The sequence below is a fragment of the Heloderma suspectum genome, chromosome 1 (genome assembly GCF_057233095.1).
Source record: "Heloderma suspectum isolate Gila_16-S chromosome 1, 16-S_ref, whole genome shotgun sequence".
Taxonomy (NCBI): Eukaryota; Metazoa; Chordata; class Lepidosauria; order Squamata; family Helodermatidae; genus Heloderma; species Heloderma suspectum.
Window position 1 is genome coordinate 35,613,129 of NC_139458.1, and position 19,581 is coordinate 35,632,709.

Here is a 19,581-nt window from a genome sequence, read left to right on the forward strand (position 1 = left end):
CTTCCAACTCTACAGGCTGCTAAGCTATATGCTAGTTAGGGAAGTCTGCTCCTAGTAGCTGAAGATGTTACTGCAGGCTTCAACCAGATGTACACATTAAAATTAAAATTAATTAATGCATTTTAAAACAAAATAACCCTGAGGTGCACACCCCTAGGGTCCCCTCACTATGTATGCCAAGTTTCAAGTATCTAGCTTTTATGTTACAATCTCTCTTATTACTTTATCAGATCATATATTTTGATGTTGTTATTTGGCTCTGCAAACCTCCACATTGCTTGACAATTATATTTAATGCGCTGTGAAGATTTTGGAACATAAAATACCTTAATTCAGAATGTTAAGGATGGAAGTTGATGTACTAGTGCTTCAGCTGCGATGGAAACTGTGTGTGTATACCTAAGTTGGGTACTATCTAATTTCTTTTCTAATTTTTTTGAAGGAAAAGGTTTGGATGATGCTAATGGATTTACCTGCCTGCAGAGTGATGTATGATTTAAAAAGAATTCTTCCTATTTTTAAAAAGCGATTTTTGCAAACAACTCAGATAAGATACTGCAAATGGTGGTATCCACTGAAGTCATCCCGCCAACAAAACTTCTTCTTTCACCAGAATGGGGAGGGGGCAATTTACCCTCCCCCTTGTAGCCTGCTATGCACCCTCAAAATCTAATCTGGGGGATTCAGGGGCCCTCCAGAGCAGATTTTGACGTGAGTGCAGGGGGCTGCCAGTGAGAGGAAGGAGGAGAAAGTCCTGTCACATGAGTGGAAGTCAACAACATGACAAATAACACATCAATCTATGTCAGGGAAAGAATTCCCTAAAATTCCTTGCTTGACATATGATGTAGTCTCAGTGGCTACATCACAAAAGAACAGGAAACTATTGCATGATTTGTAGCACAATCCTATGCACCTATATGCAGAACTAAATCCCACTGAGTGATATGGGACTTACTCCCAGGTAAGTGAGTATAGGATTGTATCTTTAAGCATAATCCAGGAGACCCCTCATTTTGCCTTTGTTATGAGTAGATTTTGATTCAAGAAAATATCAGGGCAGGAAAAATGTTGTAGATCAGGAGCCTCCATGAGCAGCGTTAAACATCTTGCTCTAAGTATTCAGATGTATTGATTATATGAAGAAACTGCAGTTGGCCTTAGTTGTGCAACAGAGTGGAATGAGGGTGTTTTTGATAGCTAATGTGTATAGATTGCAGATTGCAGTTTCAGTATTTTCTTATTTTATAAAATATTGAAATGCTTACCTCCCACAGTTTTAGTTTCTGTTTGTATAATGCCATGCGAAGGACAAAAATGAAATGCAACTTGTTTTCTTACATGATCCTTAAATTGCCAGTTTTCAAAATAATAATATATAAATGACCACAGATGACGAATTCTGTATAGATATAGTAGACAAAAAAGGCATAAGAAGATTCTATTGTTAACCTTGTTGGCTGGATCAGCCATTCAACTTCTTTATCAGCATATACATCTACATAAGAACTGAATAAGCATATTGTTGTTCTGTACATTGTTATGTTGTACAAGTACGTCTTGTATTGTATGTTCATTAAATGAATTTCAGGGTTTTAAAAAGTTATTTTGCTTTAACACAGTGGCAGGAATGTTTTTGAACATCATATGTATATTGTTCAAGAAGTCCCAAGTTTCTGAAAAAGTAAATTTAGGTGCCCATGTTTAGCAAGTGCCTTTGGCATGTGGTAAAGAGTTCTGTGCAGTATGAACAGTTACTCTATATCTACAAATTGCAGTAGGTTTAGGGAGCAATCCTATGGCCGCTAGACAGCGGCTAGACGGTCATAGGATATCTGGTTTTCTGGGAACTGACCTTCTGCCACTTCCATGCTGCCTCCGAGGCAGCACAGAACAGCCCCATCCTCCGTGCTCGCAAGAAGAGTGTGGAGCGGCTGAAAAGGGGTGTTCCGGGGGCGGAAATGCCTGTACGACACATCCAATGTGTCGTACAGCGGCATCCTCCCCCACTCAGCCCTCCCATGGCAAGACAGCTGCAATCAGCTGTCTAGCCGAAAATGCAGGGCAGGAGAAGTGCGGAGGGAATGATCCCCTCCATGCTTCTTTTGCCCTGCACTGGATAGGTGGTCGCCTCCGAGTTCGGAGTCAGCCACCTATCTGAATAGGATTGCTCCCTTAATCACATATCGATAGGGGGGTTGATCCAGAGACCTGCCCTTTGAGTCCATAAGTTGGCACTGCATGATACTGCAAATGTCTGTTGGCATACATATATGTTATTCTGGATGTAGGTTCAGTTTTCTGAGGTTTGGATACAGGCCATCCAATCTGAGCTGCATTGTCCCTGCATAGAATATGTAGGGTAATATGCACATTCCCATCTGGCCTTCTTTGCAGAGGAATGTGTATTCTATCCTACCCCAACTTCTCCTTATGTATTCTATTCCATGATCTTTAAATATACAGGGATGCTGCTATATAAGTAACAATATATTGGGATCAGAATGTATGGGTTGGATCCAAAGATTCTATTCTGTGAACAGAAGGAGCTTCTATAGACAGAAGGACCCATTCCACTCACAGAAGCTCCTTCTTTTCATGGAATGGAACCTTTGGATCCAACCTATATCGTCTCACAGATGTTTAAAGTAAATTAATAATCTTAATCACTTCCAATTTTGTGTGTGTTCCAAGGTATATTTTGTTTCACTTATACTTCATGTCTTGTAAGTGTACTTCCTTTCTTAACATTCAAGACTGTTTGTGAATCCTGGATAAACTTAACATGTAAACTAGTATAGTCATGATGGCTATATTTTACCTCCAGTACTGGAGGTAGTATACCTCTGCATGTCAGTTGCTGGGGAACACAACAGGAGGGTGCTATTGCAGTCAGTTCTACTTGTGGGCTTCCCACAGGCAGCTGGTTGGCCAGTATGTGAATAGAATGCTGGACTAGATAGGCCTTTTGTCTGCTCAAAAGTGGCTCTTATGTTCTTTTTGTCAATAATGTTGTGACACCCAAGAATAAATTCCTAACTCAAACTTTAAGAACTAAAGCGCAGGGAGACAGAGAGACAACATGTTCTATGAAATTAGAGGAGGACTCTGTTTTGATAATACAGGCTTGAATCTTAAGTAGCTTCACACATACTTTTGGGCAATAGCAACTCCTTATTTAAAGTGTGCAACGTGTCAAACCCCTATCTTAATGGCAAGCCCCCTCCAATTTAGCCAATCAACACTTTAAGGACAAAAATGTATTTAAAATCAATGCACGTGCACACAAACTAAAATACATAACTTGTGGTATTTGAGGTTCTGTGACTGTCTTCCAGTGCCAGTGCACAAAGAGGTTTCACAATGTTCACCCTCTGCCTGTTCCTACAGGTGATATTTGAGAGCTGTAAATTGCAGTGTCTTTGTTCTTCTGCCTCTCTATGCTGGTGGTGCAGCCAAGAAAATGGGGTCTTGGGCAATAATGTGTGAGGCAATAAAGGATCAGCCTGCTGGGTTGATACTGAAGGGATGACAGAGCAATGTGATAGGTTAGAAAAATGGCAATTTTATGATTATTGTGAGGGAATACATTTTTGGAGGTGAAATGAATGTTGGGAGGGAATTAACAAAAATGCAAATAATTTGAGAATGATGCTTGGGATGTGAGATCTCATTGTTGCCTTGTAATCTGCTTACTGCCTTGAGCAAGACACTTGTCTTTATTGAGTCCACATTCTATTTCAAACAGTAGTGAGTCAAATGCTCAAGGAAGATTACAAGCAGAGCACAAGGGAACAGTGCTTTACGGTTGCTTATGTCCAATTTCCAGCATCTGACAATGAGAAGTATATTGTTTCTGAACTTAAAGGTTTCATTTAGCTATTGTAGCTAATAGGAAGGGATTCCAAGGTGGAGTATACAGAAGGAACTTTGAGTGGGCTGAGACAAGGGAAGGTGTGATGGGAATGGCTTGACAGAATAGGCAGAATACTTTTTGGAGGTACCAACTGCCTGTGCCTTTTATGTATTATTATTATTATTATTATTATTATTATTTAGTTATTTCATTTCTATACAGCCCAATAGCCAAAGCTCTCTGGGTGATTCACAAAAATTAAAACCACAAAGCTCAGCATATTATTTTCATAATATAAAATATGAAAGCTTAAAACCACAATATAACAATACAACCAGAATAAAACCTAGCAGGAATGCAGAGATTTAAAATACTGATTTAAAACACCAAAGCTAACAAGACTAGGAAACTAAAATGCTAAAATACTGGGAGAACAAAAAGATCTTTATCTGGCGCCAGAAGGAGTACAACATAGGTGCCAGGCGAACCTCTCTAGGGTTCCACAGCCGTGGTGTCACAGAAAAAAAGGCCTTTTCCTGGTAGTCACCCACTTCACTTCCTTTGGCGGGGGCCCACAGAGAAGGTGGGCCTATAGACGGCCAACAAAACGCCATTCAGATGAGTACACATGCAATGGGATAAAAGTTGGCTCAGTGATTCACTGAATATCTCTCTTGACACTGTAGTTCTGTGCTGTTAATACAGAAATAGATATGTTTAATGTTTGAAAAATGCTGGTTGGACTCTTGCCACCCTGTTAATTTGATTGAATCTTAACAATAAATTGGGGTGGGGGTGGGGGTTGCAAGCAAGCTAAAATTCAGTGATTCCTAAGTGAATTATGTTGAAATTAAGTATACTGAAGTTTACAGGGTGACAACTATTTCAAATATTTCACTCTAAAAATACATGTTGCAGAATCTTCTCTTACTTTCTGAAGATATCCAAATATTAGGATGAAGAACATGCTTAGCTTTTAGTGTGAAATATGTTTCAGGGATCTTTTCATTTCCATTAACTAAACATACTGTAGAACTATGCAGAGCAGCCTTGTATTTTAAACACCTGCGTGGTAGCCATAGGTGACAAAAATTTGCATGCAGGAAAGCACATGGAATTCAGTGCAGGTGAATGAGGCTGGTGGAGGAGGGATGCTGTGATCCATTCCTCCTCTGCACCCAGCATAGAGATCAAGTGGGCTTCTAGAGAATAGAAGCCCCCTCCTTTGTACCCAGCATAGAAATGCACAAGCCGTTGCAAGAGGAGATGGAACTTTCTGACCCTCCTGTGGCAGCTCCCAACAGGCTGGTAACTTTCATGAGCTTATTTGCAAGGCTGACAATAAAGTAAAAAAAAAAAAGGGGCAACAGGAACACAAAGTCATCAGGCAAGCAATTCTAATTGGCTCTGATCACTTCAAAATCGTGTTTTTCTGTGTTGTGCTTGTGCGTGCGTATGTGTGTTTGAGAGAGAGAGAGAGAGAGAGAGAGAGAGAAACACACTATCAAGTATTAGAGTTCTTCAATAATAATTTCAAAATACATAGTTACCATCTTAAACAATTTAACTGTTATTGCTATATCCTACTTTATGCTTCTGTGGGGAACATAAAGTATTCAATTATATCGACTACATAAACACAGTTTACATCTGCTTCTCCCTTTTAATTTTTGTTTATATGCTTCTTCTCCAGTCTTCTTCTTTTGTGATTGTCCATTCATCCATCCAAGCAGACGAGCCAGCGACCTCTAAGTGCTTCTTCCAAAGGAGTGCCAAACATCCCACTATTTCTACATTTAAAAATGGTTATTAATACTTCCCTCAATTGAGCTGAAGTGCTAAAAAGCACTTTGGATGGATTTGTTCTTAGTGCCACATTTTGTTTTTACTTACTCTCCCTCTCTTCCCTTGTCTCTGTGCTTAAATGACCCTATGCTACCACAAATCTTACATACAAGTATGGCTTACAGTATATTACTGAAATTATACTTGTAGCTGATCACATGGATTAGTCTAGGACATATATCTTGTTCAGTACTATAGGACACCTTGAGTTAAACATACATATAATTAATATAACATCTGCTAATGTTTCATAGATGTTAGGCCACTACTGATGTACTCATATAATAGCATACAAATCATATGCCCATGAATGAAGTATTAATTTCAAGGATTTTATTCATGGGAATGAATCAATCAAGTAGGAGCATGGAGGATTAGCAGTACCTACATTCATGGTCATCTCAGCTAACTCAGGCAGTACCTCAAAATCATGAGAGATTCTTAGAAATAATTTTTATTTTTTCTGTTTTCCTTTTACAAAAGCTAAATGAATATATGTGAATCCTGAAAAAAGGAATCAGTTACACATAACCTTTGTCCAACTTGAGCACTGTCAGTTGCAGTTACAATAGTTGTATGATTGGTTAGAAAACCATACTAGTCTGATCCTAAAGGCAAACTAACTTCAAAACCTTTCTTTTGTAGTGTTTCCTTTGATGTGGTAATTCTTAAGTTTTTCATATGGTAACTATTTCACACTAATTGTTTCCTATATGAAAATGTGGTGGTAAAAGCACAGTGTGAGGACCTGGCCACTTCAGAAATTAGCATGTGAATTGGCTCTGTTATGACCTGTAGCTAGTAGCTTTATTTATAGGCAGAGCCTATTAAATCATGGTGGTTGGTTCCCCCCCCCCGGGGGGGGGGGATTTGGAGAAGTATATACTTTGGTAAGATATTGGATTGATCCAGACCAAATTAGTTGTGCTTAGTTCCCATTGAAATCAATGGGTCTTCAAGTCATGGCTAACTTGTCCCACTGATTTAAATGGGGATTAAACCAAACTAACTGGATCTAAACCATTGTTTCTGTAATATTGTAAAAGGTTTGTACTTATCCTCCACATAGATACAATAAATCCCTCTAATAGTGAACTTGGGTGGTGAGTGCTTGTCAGTTTGGAAGTGGGAAATGGGACCATCCAAAAATAAGGCAGAGAGTTCTTCAGACTCGGGGATTTCTCAGCTGTGAAGAAGTATATTAGTATGTAAATTAAAATAATAATTTGTAATAGCAACTTCAAGAGTGAGTAGACCATTAACAGTGGGGGAAACTAAATAAGACAAAGTGAGGCATTAGCACTTAAGCAAAGGGTCGACCCAAAGATTCTGTGAATGGAGTTCTGCTGATGGAATGCTCGTGCTGATGAAATGCAGGGGCAGGGGAGGATTTCTGCCTTCTACAGCACCTTATGTCCTTTGAAAATCTGTTCCAGAGCGTTGGAGGGGACCTTCTGAAACAATGCAGGAACTTACAGGGGCAGTAGGGAATCAGCAAAAATCACCTCGTGTCTTTTAATATTTTTAGTTACATTTAAATGGTTAATAGTACTGTATAAAAAGGCTATGTAGAAAATAATCTCCTGGCCTTTCAATAATTTTGGCATTTTGAGAATAATATCATATCTCATCTTTATGCTTGATTAACTACTAAAGAAAGGAGTAATTTAAAATAAAGCTATGATCATTGTTTCATATTTGCTAGTGCAAAAGAGCATCCAGCTTTACTTTAACAATACTAATAGAAATACTAATATGCATACAGAGTACATTTGTAATCAAAGTTAACCTTCATCTCCAGTAAGCCTTTAAAAAAACCACCATTTATATCCCACCTCTTCTTAAAGAACAAACAAACAGCACATCCAAGGCAGCATACAAGTAATATATATTTTAAAAACAATATCTAAAATACAAAGAAAACCTTCCAAAAGAACAAAGCCAGCAAGTAGACAGTCTGCAAAAGTGAGGAGCAAATAATAAATTGTAGCATACAAAAGCCTGCCAGAATGAAAAGGGCATTCCATCATCGATTGGAGACATCAGCAAGGGAGGCAGATAGATCTCCCTCACCAGGGAGTTCCAAAGCCTAGGTGAAGAAAATCTTACCTCTGATGGCAGAGGGACATGCAAGAGGGCCTACGCAGTTGATCTGAGTAGATGGGCAGGCTTATGTGGAAAGAGATAGTTCTTTAGGTAACATGGTTCTATTTAGGGCTTCAAATGCAATGCCAAACACTTTAAATTGGGCCTGAAAACTGACTGAAAGTATTCATCATATGTGTTTCTGTAAATTTCATTTAATGGTCTTATCCAAAATGGCTAACCCTAAACATGTTAAAAGCATGTACTGCTGTTACACATGTGCTCTTGGTATTGGCTTTTTTGAAAAAAGGGCAACCCTAAAGTGTAATACCAAACACCATCTGTGCCTTACAGCTTTTGTTTTGGAATAGGCATAGCATCTGATAGCTATACAGTTACAATATATACTACTTAGCCAAATTCTTTTACAATTATAGTTGAAATAATGATGCAGTGCAGATATTATACCAAATCATGGTTTGCACTAACCGTAGTTTTGAAGTCTAGTCATGGTTTAGCGTGTGGCGCAGAGTGGTAGGTGGCAGTATTTCAACCAAAACTCTCCCCACGACCTGAGTTCGATCCCAGCGGAAGCTGGGTCCCAGGTAGCTGGCTCAGGTCGACTCAGCCCTCCATCCTTCCGAGGTCGGTAAAATGAGTACCCAGCTTGCTGGGGGAAAGGTAGTAACGTGTGGGGAAGGCAATGGCAAACCACCCCTCTATAGTCTGCCATGAAAACCTCAGCGAAAGCAGGGTCCCTCTGGGAGTCAGCAATGACTCTGTGCTTGCACAGGAGGAACCTTTCCTTTCCATGGTTTAGCGTAGCTCTGCTACATTGTCCTTTGGCTTGCCTACCTCCAAGTTCCTGGATGTTATTCAAAACCAGGCTGCCTTGCTGTAGTGCTAGCAGAGCAACTTCAAGTGCACTGCTGCGTTATCATTGGCCAGCTATTTCTAGGGAATAGGCAGTTTTCAGCTTTGCAGATTGCATAGCACACTTCAGCCTTTTCAGGTGCCAGTCTCTGAAGTATTGTTCTCGACTTCCCATATTTTTTTTGACAGAACTCTGACTGTCAACCAAATATTAACATAAAGCATTATTTACACTGCAGTATTGCTTCCTCTCCATCTATATTTTTCTATTGTGGGCCTGCACATTCATTGCTAGATGATAGTAAGTATCCAGCCAGTGTAGCTGCTGAAAAAGTCCCATGAATGGTTACTATTGTAACAATTGGCGGCAGGCGGGGCAGATGATGATGACGACGACAACGATGATAATGATTTGAATTTCTTAGTTGCCTTTCTCTTAAAAAAGACCCAAGGCAACTTACAACAAATTATTAAAACATACAAAATACAAAATAGCTAAATCAGTTTCCACTGAAATAGCTAAAACATTAGTATAGACCATAAACAAAACCACTGATACATAAAAATCCTATCATATGCCTTCAGGTGCCTGGGAGTAGAGGAAAGTCTTGGCTGGGTGCTGAATAGATGACAATGTTGATGCCAGGCAAGCCTCACTGGCAAGAGCATTCCATAGTTGAGGGCCACCTCTCTCTTGTTGCCATCATTCAAACATACCTTGGAGGCAGTCTGAAGAGGGCCTCAGATGTTGATTGCAGTATATGGGTAGGTTCATATTGGGAAAGGAGCTCTGTTAGATGTTGTGATCCTGAGCTCTATAAAGCTTTATAGGTCAAAATCAACAACTTGAATTGGGCTTGGAAATATATAGGCAGCCAGTGCAAGTGGGCCACAATCAGTGTTATATGCTCAGACCTTTTGGCCACCACATTTTGCACTAGCTGTAGTTTTCAGACCATTTTCAAAGGCAGCCCCATGTTGCATTAATCTAACCTGGAGGTTACCCAGGGATAGACTTCTGAAGGCAGGTTATGGGCTGGCTTTAGGTTAGGAGCATGACTGGCTCACCAGCCGAAGCTGGTAGAAAGCACTCCATGCCACATGAAACTTGTGTGGTAATGATGGCTCCAGGAAAAAATCCCAAGCTATGAACCTGCTCCTTCACGGGGAGTGCAATCCCATCCAGAACAGGCTGAACAACCTCCATCCAGTCAGAAGAATTGCCCACTCAATTACCCAAGACATCTCAGTATTGTCTGGATTGAGCCTCAGTTTATTATCCCTCACCTAGTCCATTGTCACAGCCAGTGTTGGTCTGCACCAGACGAATTGATGCATCTGATGAAGTGGACTTAAGTCCACAAAAGCTTATGCCACGGTAAATTTGTTAGTCTTTAAGATGCCACTAGATTCTGTTTTTTTTGCTATCTGTTGCATTGCACAACACATATTTCATGCAGTTGACATAATACCCTCTCCAGGTTTCCCAGCCCAGTTGTATCAAGCCTACTGGTGGTTGTTGTTTGTTTTTTGTTTTTAAATAACCTTCCATTTTTAGTACAATTTGCCCTCTTTTTACTTCCATTCTTCACACTTGCCTGGAGGTAATAATTTGGCCAGTTGTGCCCCTCCAGGTGGGGGGAAGGATGCCAAAAGCCTAACAGGTTCCATTAATACCTTTTGTGCATCTGTAAAGGAGGTGGGAGCACAGGCTTTAAACAAGACAGGCTCATGACCTCTTTTTATTTATTTATTTATTTATTTATTACATTTCTATATCACTCCATAGCTGAAGCTCTCTGGGCAGTTTACAGAACCGCCAAGCACAGAACTCTCCCATCCTGTTGCAGTGCCCACCAGCATAGATATGCATTATAATTTATGCCTGAATTCTTCAGGGCCACTAGGCCACCTGGACATGTCATTGTTGAATGGAAAATACAGAAGCATATGACTTTTGTCTGTTTCACACCTGCAGCCCATCTCACCTAGATATACAATATAGGCTGTGAGAAGGTTTGTAAGCAGATTAGAACTGAATTTGGTTTTAACGTTGGAGAATTCTTGCCTCTGTTTATTTTGTTTACAAATCATATATGGTTTTTCTTGTATTTGTTTTGTTAGGTAACACAGAACACAAACAAAATTCAGAAGTACACTAGAAAATGATGATAAACAATGCTTCCATTTGGACATAATTCTAAACTATCATTTAGCCCGGATATGAATGAGCCTCCTCCCAAGCTTGTTCACGCCCACGTCCCCTCTTCTGCTGCTGCTGCTGAGAGGAGGAGTTCGGAAGCTTCTGCTTCCAGTTTTAGTCAACTGTGGCTTTCCATGTCATCTGAACCAGGAATAGTGATTAACATTTACTATAGCTAGTTTAAATATCCTTGATACATTTTAACCATTTCTTTTATTCAAAAAAGATGTGAATTCCAGTCTTATGTAGATTTTCCCCCTCTCCCTTCCTTAAATCTCATCAAATAATTCAGCTTCACTATTAATAATGTATTTGATGTTTGCCTTAAACACTGTTCGGTACAGACATTCCTGTTTTCTGCTTAGAAACAGTTTCTGCTAATTAAATATTAACCACCTATTATTTGTTTACATACCTTACATTGACCTGGTTTGCACATCACAACACATGATAAAGCAGCCACGGTGGTTTGTTATTGTGGATTGTCGTTTCATGGAAACCCAGCACAATGGCTTACGCGAAGGTTGTTAACCACAAACAATCCATGCTGAGAACCATCGCCTGTTGGGGTTTGGGCTGTGGCTTGTTTAAGCCATGGGCTGTTGTGTTGTATGAACTGAGGACTATGGTTGTGCATGGCTTGTTTCAAAAGGTTACAGAGTCATTTGGCAAGAGCTGCAATGTACTCAACAAGGCCAAACTTAAAGATTACATGCCACGTTCTGGGCTGATGCTGAACTAGGTGTATTCATCGACCTCTGGATCAGTCCAGAGGAACAGGAAGCCCTACAGAGCATCAGACATGACACTCTGTTCCCGTGGTTTTCTAAGCAGATGACACTGCAAGGCTTTGCGTGTAGCCCTGCGCAATGCAAGGAAAAGCCCAGCCTTTCACCCACCAGGGATTCGACACCAGGGCCATCAAGGATAGTCTATGCTTCACAAAGAAAGGTTACCATGGGGCGGGACCCCTCTGTGGCACATCCACCCATCACAACTACACCTAAGCAGCATCATGTCCCATCAGCAACAGTCTCCTGACCACCGGATGTTGCACCCCCCCCGAAAAAAGGCTTCATATGGAACCTGTCACAGAATGGCTTTTGACAAGGTGCTCCTGCAAAGACAAGCAGAGAGTGCATCAGCTGCTGTGTGGCTTTACAAGCTACCACTTCTGCTTTGGGGACCAGCAGTCCCACTTCTCCAGTACAAGCAGCCCAAGTGGGTTTCAAATAGTGCAGATAAACCCAGCCCCTACTAGTCATAGGGCATCAAAGGCTCCCTGCAAAGCATTGGGTGTGGACCACACCATTTGTGAAGTGGTCTGAACCTTTTTTCCAAGGACAATCTTATCCGAGATTGACCTCCCTGAGGATGCTGCTATAGATGTTTGCGGGTCTGACATGCCTAATCCCGCCATTCTTTCGAGGGTTCCTCCATGAAGACTGTCCGAGGAAGAGCAGCAGCACCTTGTGCACTGCACAATAGTGGATCTCGATGAGCTTGTGATGTGCTCTGTTGTCTGTATGGGTGCACTTCTGCCCAAGGAGGGGCTAATGCTGAAAAGTACATTTGTCACAGAGTTTCCTGAATGGGGGAGCGGCAAAACACCACTTCTGGAACAGGACTTGGTTGAGCTGTATGTCGAATAGAACAATCTCCCCTTTACCAGATTCCCTGCCCCTCCGCCCCCGGGTGGCAGGAAACCAGGAATTGGCAGAAGACGAAGGGGAAGTGGTTGAAGAGCGGTGGCAGCTATGAGTGGAGGAGTGGAGAACTGCTCCATGAGAGGCTGCCAAACTTCAGGAACCACAGGAGGAGGGTGCTGAAGGAGATGCTAATGTGGCATGCTTGAGAAACAAATGCAAAACCAATTGCATGCAGCTTGCAAGAGACTTGGTCCACACCAGAGAAGCATCAGGTAAATGCACATATGAACTTTCCATGGAACTGGATGCCAGGGAGAAGAGGTGTAGAGTGAATGATTTGTCTGTGTGGGCTACACGTCACATAGTTCAGAGCATACGCACTTCTGGAGAGGCAGTAGCTACTGCTCTGCACAAAAGCATGGATGCCTTGAATCATACTTTCAAACAAGCAGTGGCAGACCGAACTGCCACAATGGAAAGGCAGACCTGTGTCTACAAATGTTAGCAGCAGCTTTGATAGCAGCTGTTCCAGGACAGCAGGTTCCTGCTGCTTACTATCACTACCCGTATGTCCCCCCCACAACAGCTTCTTCCTCCTCTGGCTTACTGTCAGTTTCAGCAGCATGCTCAGGTGCCCGCAGTCAGCGTATAAGTCTGCAGCCCACAGAAGCTTCATCTGCTGCGTCAGCCTGTGGCCCCCTGGTGTGCGTGTCTCAGAGTCAGTGTTGGGAATGCAGTACCTGTGCCGCCAGGATATTACAGTGTGGTCAACAAGCAGACAAGAATGTTACAGCAGGCCCACATTTGGATGGAAAAAAACATCCCCCAAGAGGCAGCAGATGGCTCTGAATAATCCCCTCCCCCCTTGTAATGATAATTCAAAATTAAGTGAAGTCATGGTGGTGCTCTCTGTACATGCTTCTGAATGTTGAGGAAGACCTAGTAGTGGATGTTATAGTCATGTGCTGTATTTTTCACAACATCTGAGAATCGAGAGGTGCCATCCTCCAAGAGGAGAACTCCCACCTTCTCAGACCTGAGGCTGAGAACTGCTAATGGGAATGCAGAGTGGCAGGGTGGAGAAGGGGGGGAGGAGGAGGAGATATGGAGTGTAGTGTTGCAGCAGGAGGAGGGTGTGTGAGTGAACAAAAGGCCCAGACACCACTGTTAGCGGGAAGGCAGAGCAGTGGGGTGGAAAAGCGGTGGAGGAGGAGAGGTGGAAGCTGGAGGTTAGCATCACAGCAGGAGGAGGGTGTGTGGGTGAATGGAAGACCCATGCGCCCCTGCTAGCGGAAAGGCATAGCGGTGGGGTAGAGGAGGCATGGAGGCTGGAGGCTAACATCACAGGAGGAGGAAGGTGCGTGGGTGAATGAAAGGCCAGCATGCTGCTGTTAGCGGGAATGCAGAGTGGTGGGGTGGAAAAGGAGAGGAGTGGGGGTAGCCATGGATGGTAGTATTAACAGCAGAAGGAGGGTGCATGGGTGAACAAAAAGCCAACATGCTGCTGCTAGTGAGAAGGCAGAGCAGATGGGTGGAAAAGGAGAGGAGGAGGAGGAGGGTTTGAGGGTAGCATTGCAGCAGGAAAACGGCTCTAGTCCTGCGGCTCCTTCCAGCACCGATCAAAAGTGGTAGGGATGTTTTACTGTTCACGCGAGCCTTCAGTAGGAAACGAGTATCCCGGGGCATGGGGAGAATACTGTTCTGCTAAAACAAGGCTTCAAGGGAAGGGTTTCATCAGGACAGTACGAGTATTCCCAGGAGCAGTCAAAGATTAATACATCTCAGACATGAGCAGACCAGTGGCGAACAGGCTGCTGATGTACTGAAGCCTTGCCAGCAGTTGCCTGCCTTTATGTGCCACAAAGTCTCCAGGGATATGTGCGGGGAGTGGGTGAGGAGAGCAGAGGGCAACAAGCCATGCTGTGCTCGACTGTCTGGCAGCAATACCATGGCTTAGCTATGGTAATATTTAATTGGACTATGGGCTGTTGTGTCCTGTGAACTAGCCCATTATTTAAGCCACAATGGGCTGCGGTGCATGCTAGTAACCATTTTGAATAAAAGAGCTGTGACCATAGCTGTGACCATGGCTTGCTTTATCATCCAAACTGGGTGGGGGGTGGGTTGTGCGAGGGTTAAACAGTGCTCACAGAATCCATGGACTGTTTTAGGGTTTTCCAAGGGTTGTTTAGGATTATGTGACCTTCACAATTTAAGCCCACTGTGGCTTAAATAACCCACACAATTTTAGCTCACTGTGGCCTAAATAACCCTCGCAGAACCCATCACCTGTTTTAGGATTATGTGAGGGTTGTTTAACCCTCAGGCAATGCACCCTTGCTGGGTTTGGACAAGGTTGCGGCTTGAATTTTAGGATGGCACTTGCAGGTGTCACTGTTCATTGTGGCTTAAATAAGCCACAATGAGCCATAGCAACCATATGAAATTGGTCATAGTGTTTTTAATGTAACCAAACAAAATAATTAATGGATGACATGGGCACTCTAGTTCCTTTATTCTAACTATTAATTCTAAAAGATGATAATTTGGGGAAAAGTTTACCAAACATGAACATTCTTTCCCCTTGAATTAGTTGATATGGAATATTTATTTTTGTGTGTAAAAATAAACTTCCACATCCCCCCCCCCATAATGTTACTATTCAAATTTCTTTCCCACTCTTTTCTAAATTTCTGTTTAAGTAGTTCAACAGAACGGCTATATTCAAAATATCTTAATACTGGGAGAGTATCTGGGAGGATATCCTAGTTTTAGACTAATATTTCCCCCTGAAAATATATTAATTCTTCTTCGTGGTCTCTATGCATCAGACATATGGTGCCTGCGCAGAGCCTCAATTTGGGAAACTTCTGTAGCTGAGGAGTTTTTGGCAGGAACCCTCCTGTACCGTTTCAGTGTGCCCAGTGGGTTCCTGCCTATTCCCTCAGTTCTCTTTCAACTGCCATTGTGGTGACCTCGTTTGGGAATGTCTGCAGTCAGACTTTGTTCTGTTAGCGTTCTTATTGAAAAAGTTGAAGTTTTATTCTATCTTTTTCTCTTTCAATTGTTACTCTTATCTGTTTATCTGTGTTTTTATTATATATTGGTATTTTCACGATCCTGAGATCACCTTTACAGGTGTATGGCCCTTTGGGCCTCATTCAGAAAATGCTCCTGCTGTGGGGCAAAGTTGTCACCTTCTGACAGGCATTCTCTCTGCCTGTTTTATCTTGGGAAAGGCCACATCATCAAAGTCTGTTCAAATTGTCGGGTTTTTTCCAAGCAAGCCTGTAAAGATTGGACAGACTGCCTCAAAGCCACATTTTGGAAATGTACGCTGGAAGCAGTTGACAAGCTAAAAGATATGGCTTCTAGAACTGCGGCTGCTGCACCTTCACCAGGGTCACAATCCTCTCAATGCCGTACTCTTCCAAGTATACAAGATCTCTTCAAAGACCAGGCAGATCTTTGGTGTTTGCACTGTCTAAGAAATTTTTAAAGAAAGCAAAACCTTTAAAAAAGGCAGTTTTTCCTCCTCTGAACCAAAGAGAAAAAAGAAAAAGTCTGATGAAAAGCCTGCCACCGTGTCTTGGGATCGAGCATGCCCATCAGGCTCTCCGATTCTCCCGAAGTCAACCCATGCTCCTTGGGATGGACAGCAGCCCTTAACCTCAGCAGCATCTCCAACAACTTCAACTTGAGATGAGCCGTACCCCTCAAGCCCGACATCTCAAATCACATTGGTGTGTCGGGATTGACAGCGTCTGTCGATACCAGCTGCATCCACCGCTCCATGAATGTCTCCTGGTCGCCTGCTATCATTGGTACCGATGACCATTCCACCTGTTCCATCAATGATGTTTTCACCAACTGGTACGGTGAATCTGCCTCAAATAGTAGAGACAATGCCAAACGTTGGAAGGCGAGATTAGGGATCCATCACCGTCCCTTTGTTAGCTGTACCCTTACCAGAGGGATGATTACGATATATGATCAACGTCAGTGATTACTTGAGTCAGTCTGTTCTGTTGCCTTGTCTTATAGGGGTAATGGCCCTAGTTTTTATGAGCACACCTGATACCGTGACAAGTCTGGATCCCCTCATTATAGATCAGATGACCATCCATCAAGAGACTTGCAATATAGGAGATCATAAAACTGGGTGGAAGAGCATGATGAACATTCTGGACTATTTATTTATTTATTTGATTTATTAGCCGCCCATCTGGCCAGCTGCCCAGCCACTCTAGGTGGTGTACAATACTAATAACAAATTTACATAATCAACTGAACAAAACAACATAAAAAAACAACACTACTCTAAAAAAACCCTAACCCACCCCAAATGCCCTCCTGAACAGCCACCTGATCCAACTTGTAACAGAGTTAGTCAATACAGATCACAGCCTGTGATGTCAACCCCCACCCCCCAATCAGGCTCCACAAAAACAGCCGGTACCACCACAGCTCTTACTGTTGCAACCAACAAAAAAAGAGTTGGGAACCAATGATATGTGTAGTCGCCTGTGTAGACAGGTGGAAAAGCAAAACCTGTTACAGGTTCCACCTCAAGAATCTCCCCTGTCTGCTGCAGGGGAGTACCAGTCTAACACGTCATCGCAGTCCTCCTGCCCACTTTCAGTTTCATCCCTGGATGCATTGGTCAGGTCAAATGAGTCAATCCTTCCAAGGACTTGGGCCAATTTTCCAGCCAGGTGCTCAGGATGGCACAAGCATTAGGTTTGGAGTCCCAACAAGTGGCCTCAATCCCAGCAAGTGGCCTCAACCCTACAAGACCTAGTTTTTAACTCAGTAAATACTGACTGTTTCTATCCTGTGGCCATTCCTCTCCTCCCTGCATTGGAAGAGACAATAAAACAATCCTGGAAGCGTCCCTCCACAATGCTTCCAAAATCCAAACACTTGGAAGGAATGTATCATTTGCAGGAATTGTCTGATGAATATCTCTTTAAACACCCAGCACTGAACTCAATGATCATAGAGACAGCTCAAAGCAAAGCCCACAAGGCCCACTCTTCACCCACTGATAAGGAGGGTAGATGACTAGATCTACAGTCAGGGCCAGAAATATTGGAACCAGGATAACTGTTTTGGCAGTTGGCCTCTGTACACCACCACACTGAAGTTAAAAGGAAACACACCCAGATGGGAGCGAAGTCAGGACTTTCAGCTGCAATTCAAGGGGCTTGACAAAAGTGGGGCACTAACCATTCAGGAAGTACAACCAGTGGCATACACACACCCATCGTTGGTGGTTCATAAGTAATGGAACAAATGGCTGACAAGCAGTTGCATGGCCAGGTGTGGCCTGTTTCCTGGGTACCCCATGGCCAATCGAGCAGATAAAAGGCCTGGAGGTGGTTCTGAGTGTTACATTTGCATTTGGTAGCTGTTCACTGGAACTGCCAACATGAGGTCCAAAGAGGTGTCCATGCGAGTGAAGGAGGCCATCATTAGGCTGAGGAAACAACATAAACCCATCAGAGAGATAGCAAAAACAGTGGGAGTGGCCAATACAACAGTTTGGAACATCCTGAAAAAGAAGGAATTAACTGGCAAGCTCAGCAATAGCAAAAGGCCTGGAAGACCATGGAAGACAACTAAGTGGATGACTGCAGAATTCTGCTCATGGTGAAGAGGAACCCTTTCACAACATCTAGCCAGGTCAAGAATGCTCTTGAGGAGGTAGTCATGTCATTGTCAACATCTACAGTCAAGAGACAGCTTTATGAATGTAAATGCAGAGGCTTCACAACAAGGTGCAAGCCACTGGTAACACTCAAGAACCGAAAGGCCAGATTAGCCTTTGCCAGCAAACACCTAAAAAAGCTTGCCCAGTTCTGGAATAAGATTCTTTGGACTGATGAAACCAAGATTAACTTGTACCAGAATGATGGGAAGAGAAAAGTATGGAGAAGGAAAGGAACAGCTCATGATCCAAAGCATACCACATCATCTGTCAAACATGGTGGAGGCAGTGTTATGGCATGGGCATGTATGGCTGCCAATGGAACCGGGTCACTGGTGTTTATTGATGACCTGACTGCTGATAAAAGCAGGAGGATGAATTCTGAAGTGTATGGGGCTATACTTTCTGCTCAGATTCAGCCGAATGCTGCCAAACCAATAGGACGCCGCTTCATATTGCAGATGGATAATGACCCAAAACATACAGCAAAAGCTACTCTAGAGTTTCTCAAGGCAGAGAAGTGTGATGTTCTTCAATGGCCAAGTCAGTCACCTGATCTCAACCCAACAGAGCATGCTTTTCACTGACTGAAGACAAGACTGAAGGCAGAAAGACCCACAAACAAGCAGCAGCTGAAGGCAGCTGCAGTAAAGGCCTGGCAAAGCACCTCGAGGGAGGAAACTCAGCATTTGGTCATGTCCATGGGTTCCAGACTTCAGGCAGTCATTGACTGCAGAGGATTTTCATCCAGGTATTAAAGGCGATCCTTAAGTTTGAAATGATGTTGGTTTGTTCCATTACTTATGAGCCTCCAATGATGGGTGTGTGTGTATGCCACTGGCTGTCCTTCCTGAATGGTTAGTGCCCCACTTTTGTCAAACCTCTTGAATTACAGCCAAAGGCCCTAACTTTGCTCCCATCTAGGTGTGTTTCCTTTCAACTTCAATGTGGTAGTGTACAGAGGCCAACTGCCAAAGTAGTTATCCATGTTCCAATATTTCTGGCCCTGACTGTATTAGGAAGAAGAGTCTACTCATCTGTGGAAATGGGCCTCAAAATATCTGATTACCAGGCAGCAATGTCTGGTTATCAGTTGCTTCCCTGGGACAAGGTGGGCTGTCTCTTGGAACATTTTCCTGAGGAGAAGAAGGAACTGGGCTAGCTATTCCAACTGGAGGCTTTGAAATTGTTGAGGCAACAAATTAACACACCGTGTCACCAGGCTGATTGTGACGCAAAGGCACTTGTCAGATCCATCACCCTGTGTCGACATGCCTGGCTCTGATCTGCCAGACTCCCAGAATAAATGAGGGCCCGTATCGAGGACTTGCCCTTTGATGGACTGGGCTGATTTAATTCT

The 19,581-nt window shown here is 42.8% G+C and overlaps 1 protein-coding gene across 2 annotated transcripts in view; it reads left to right on the plus strand.

The window, feature by feature from the left end:
* The window catches only part of RPS6KA5 (ribosomal protein S6 kinase A5), a 58,493-nt gene that overhangs the window by 2,966 nt on the left and 35,946 nt on the right, over positions 1-19,581 (plus strand). The window contains exon 1 of one of the 2 annotated variants that reach the window (XM_084840789.1): positions 12,649-12,783. The exons of the other annotated variant lie outside the window; for it this stretch is intronic. Within the exon in view, the coding sequence (XP_084696915.1) occupies positions 12,741-12,783 (43 nt within the window). The 5' untranslated portion in view covers positions 12,649-12,740. Of the gene's footprint in view, positions 1-12,648; positions 12,784-19,581 lie in introns of those variants that run through there. 2 annotated transcript variants of the gene reach the window in all.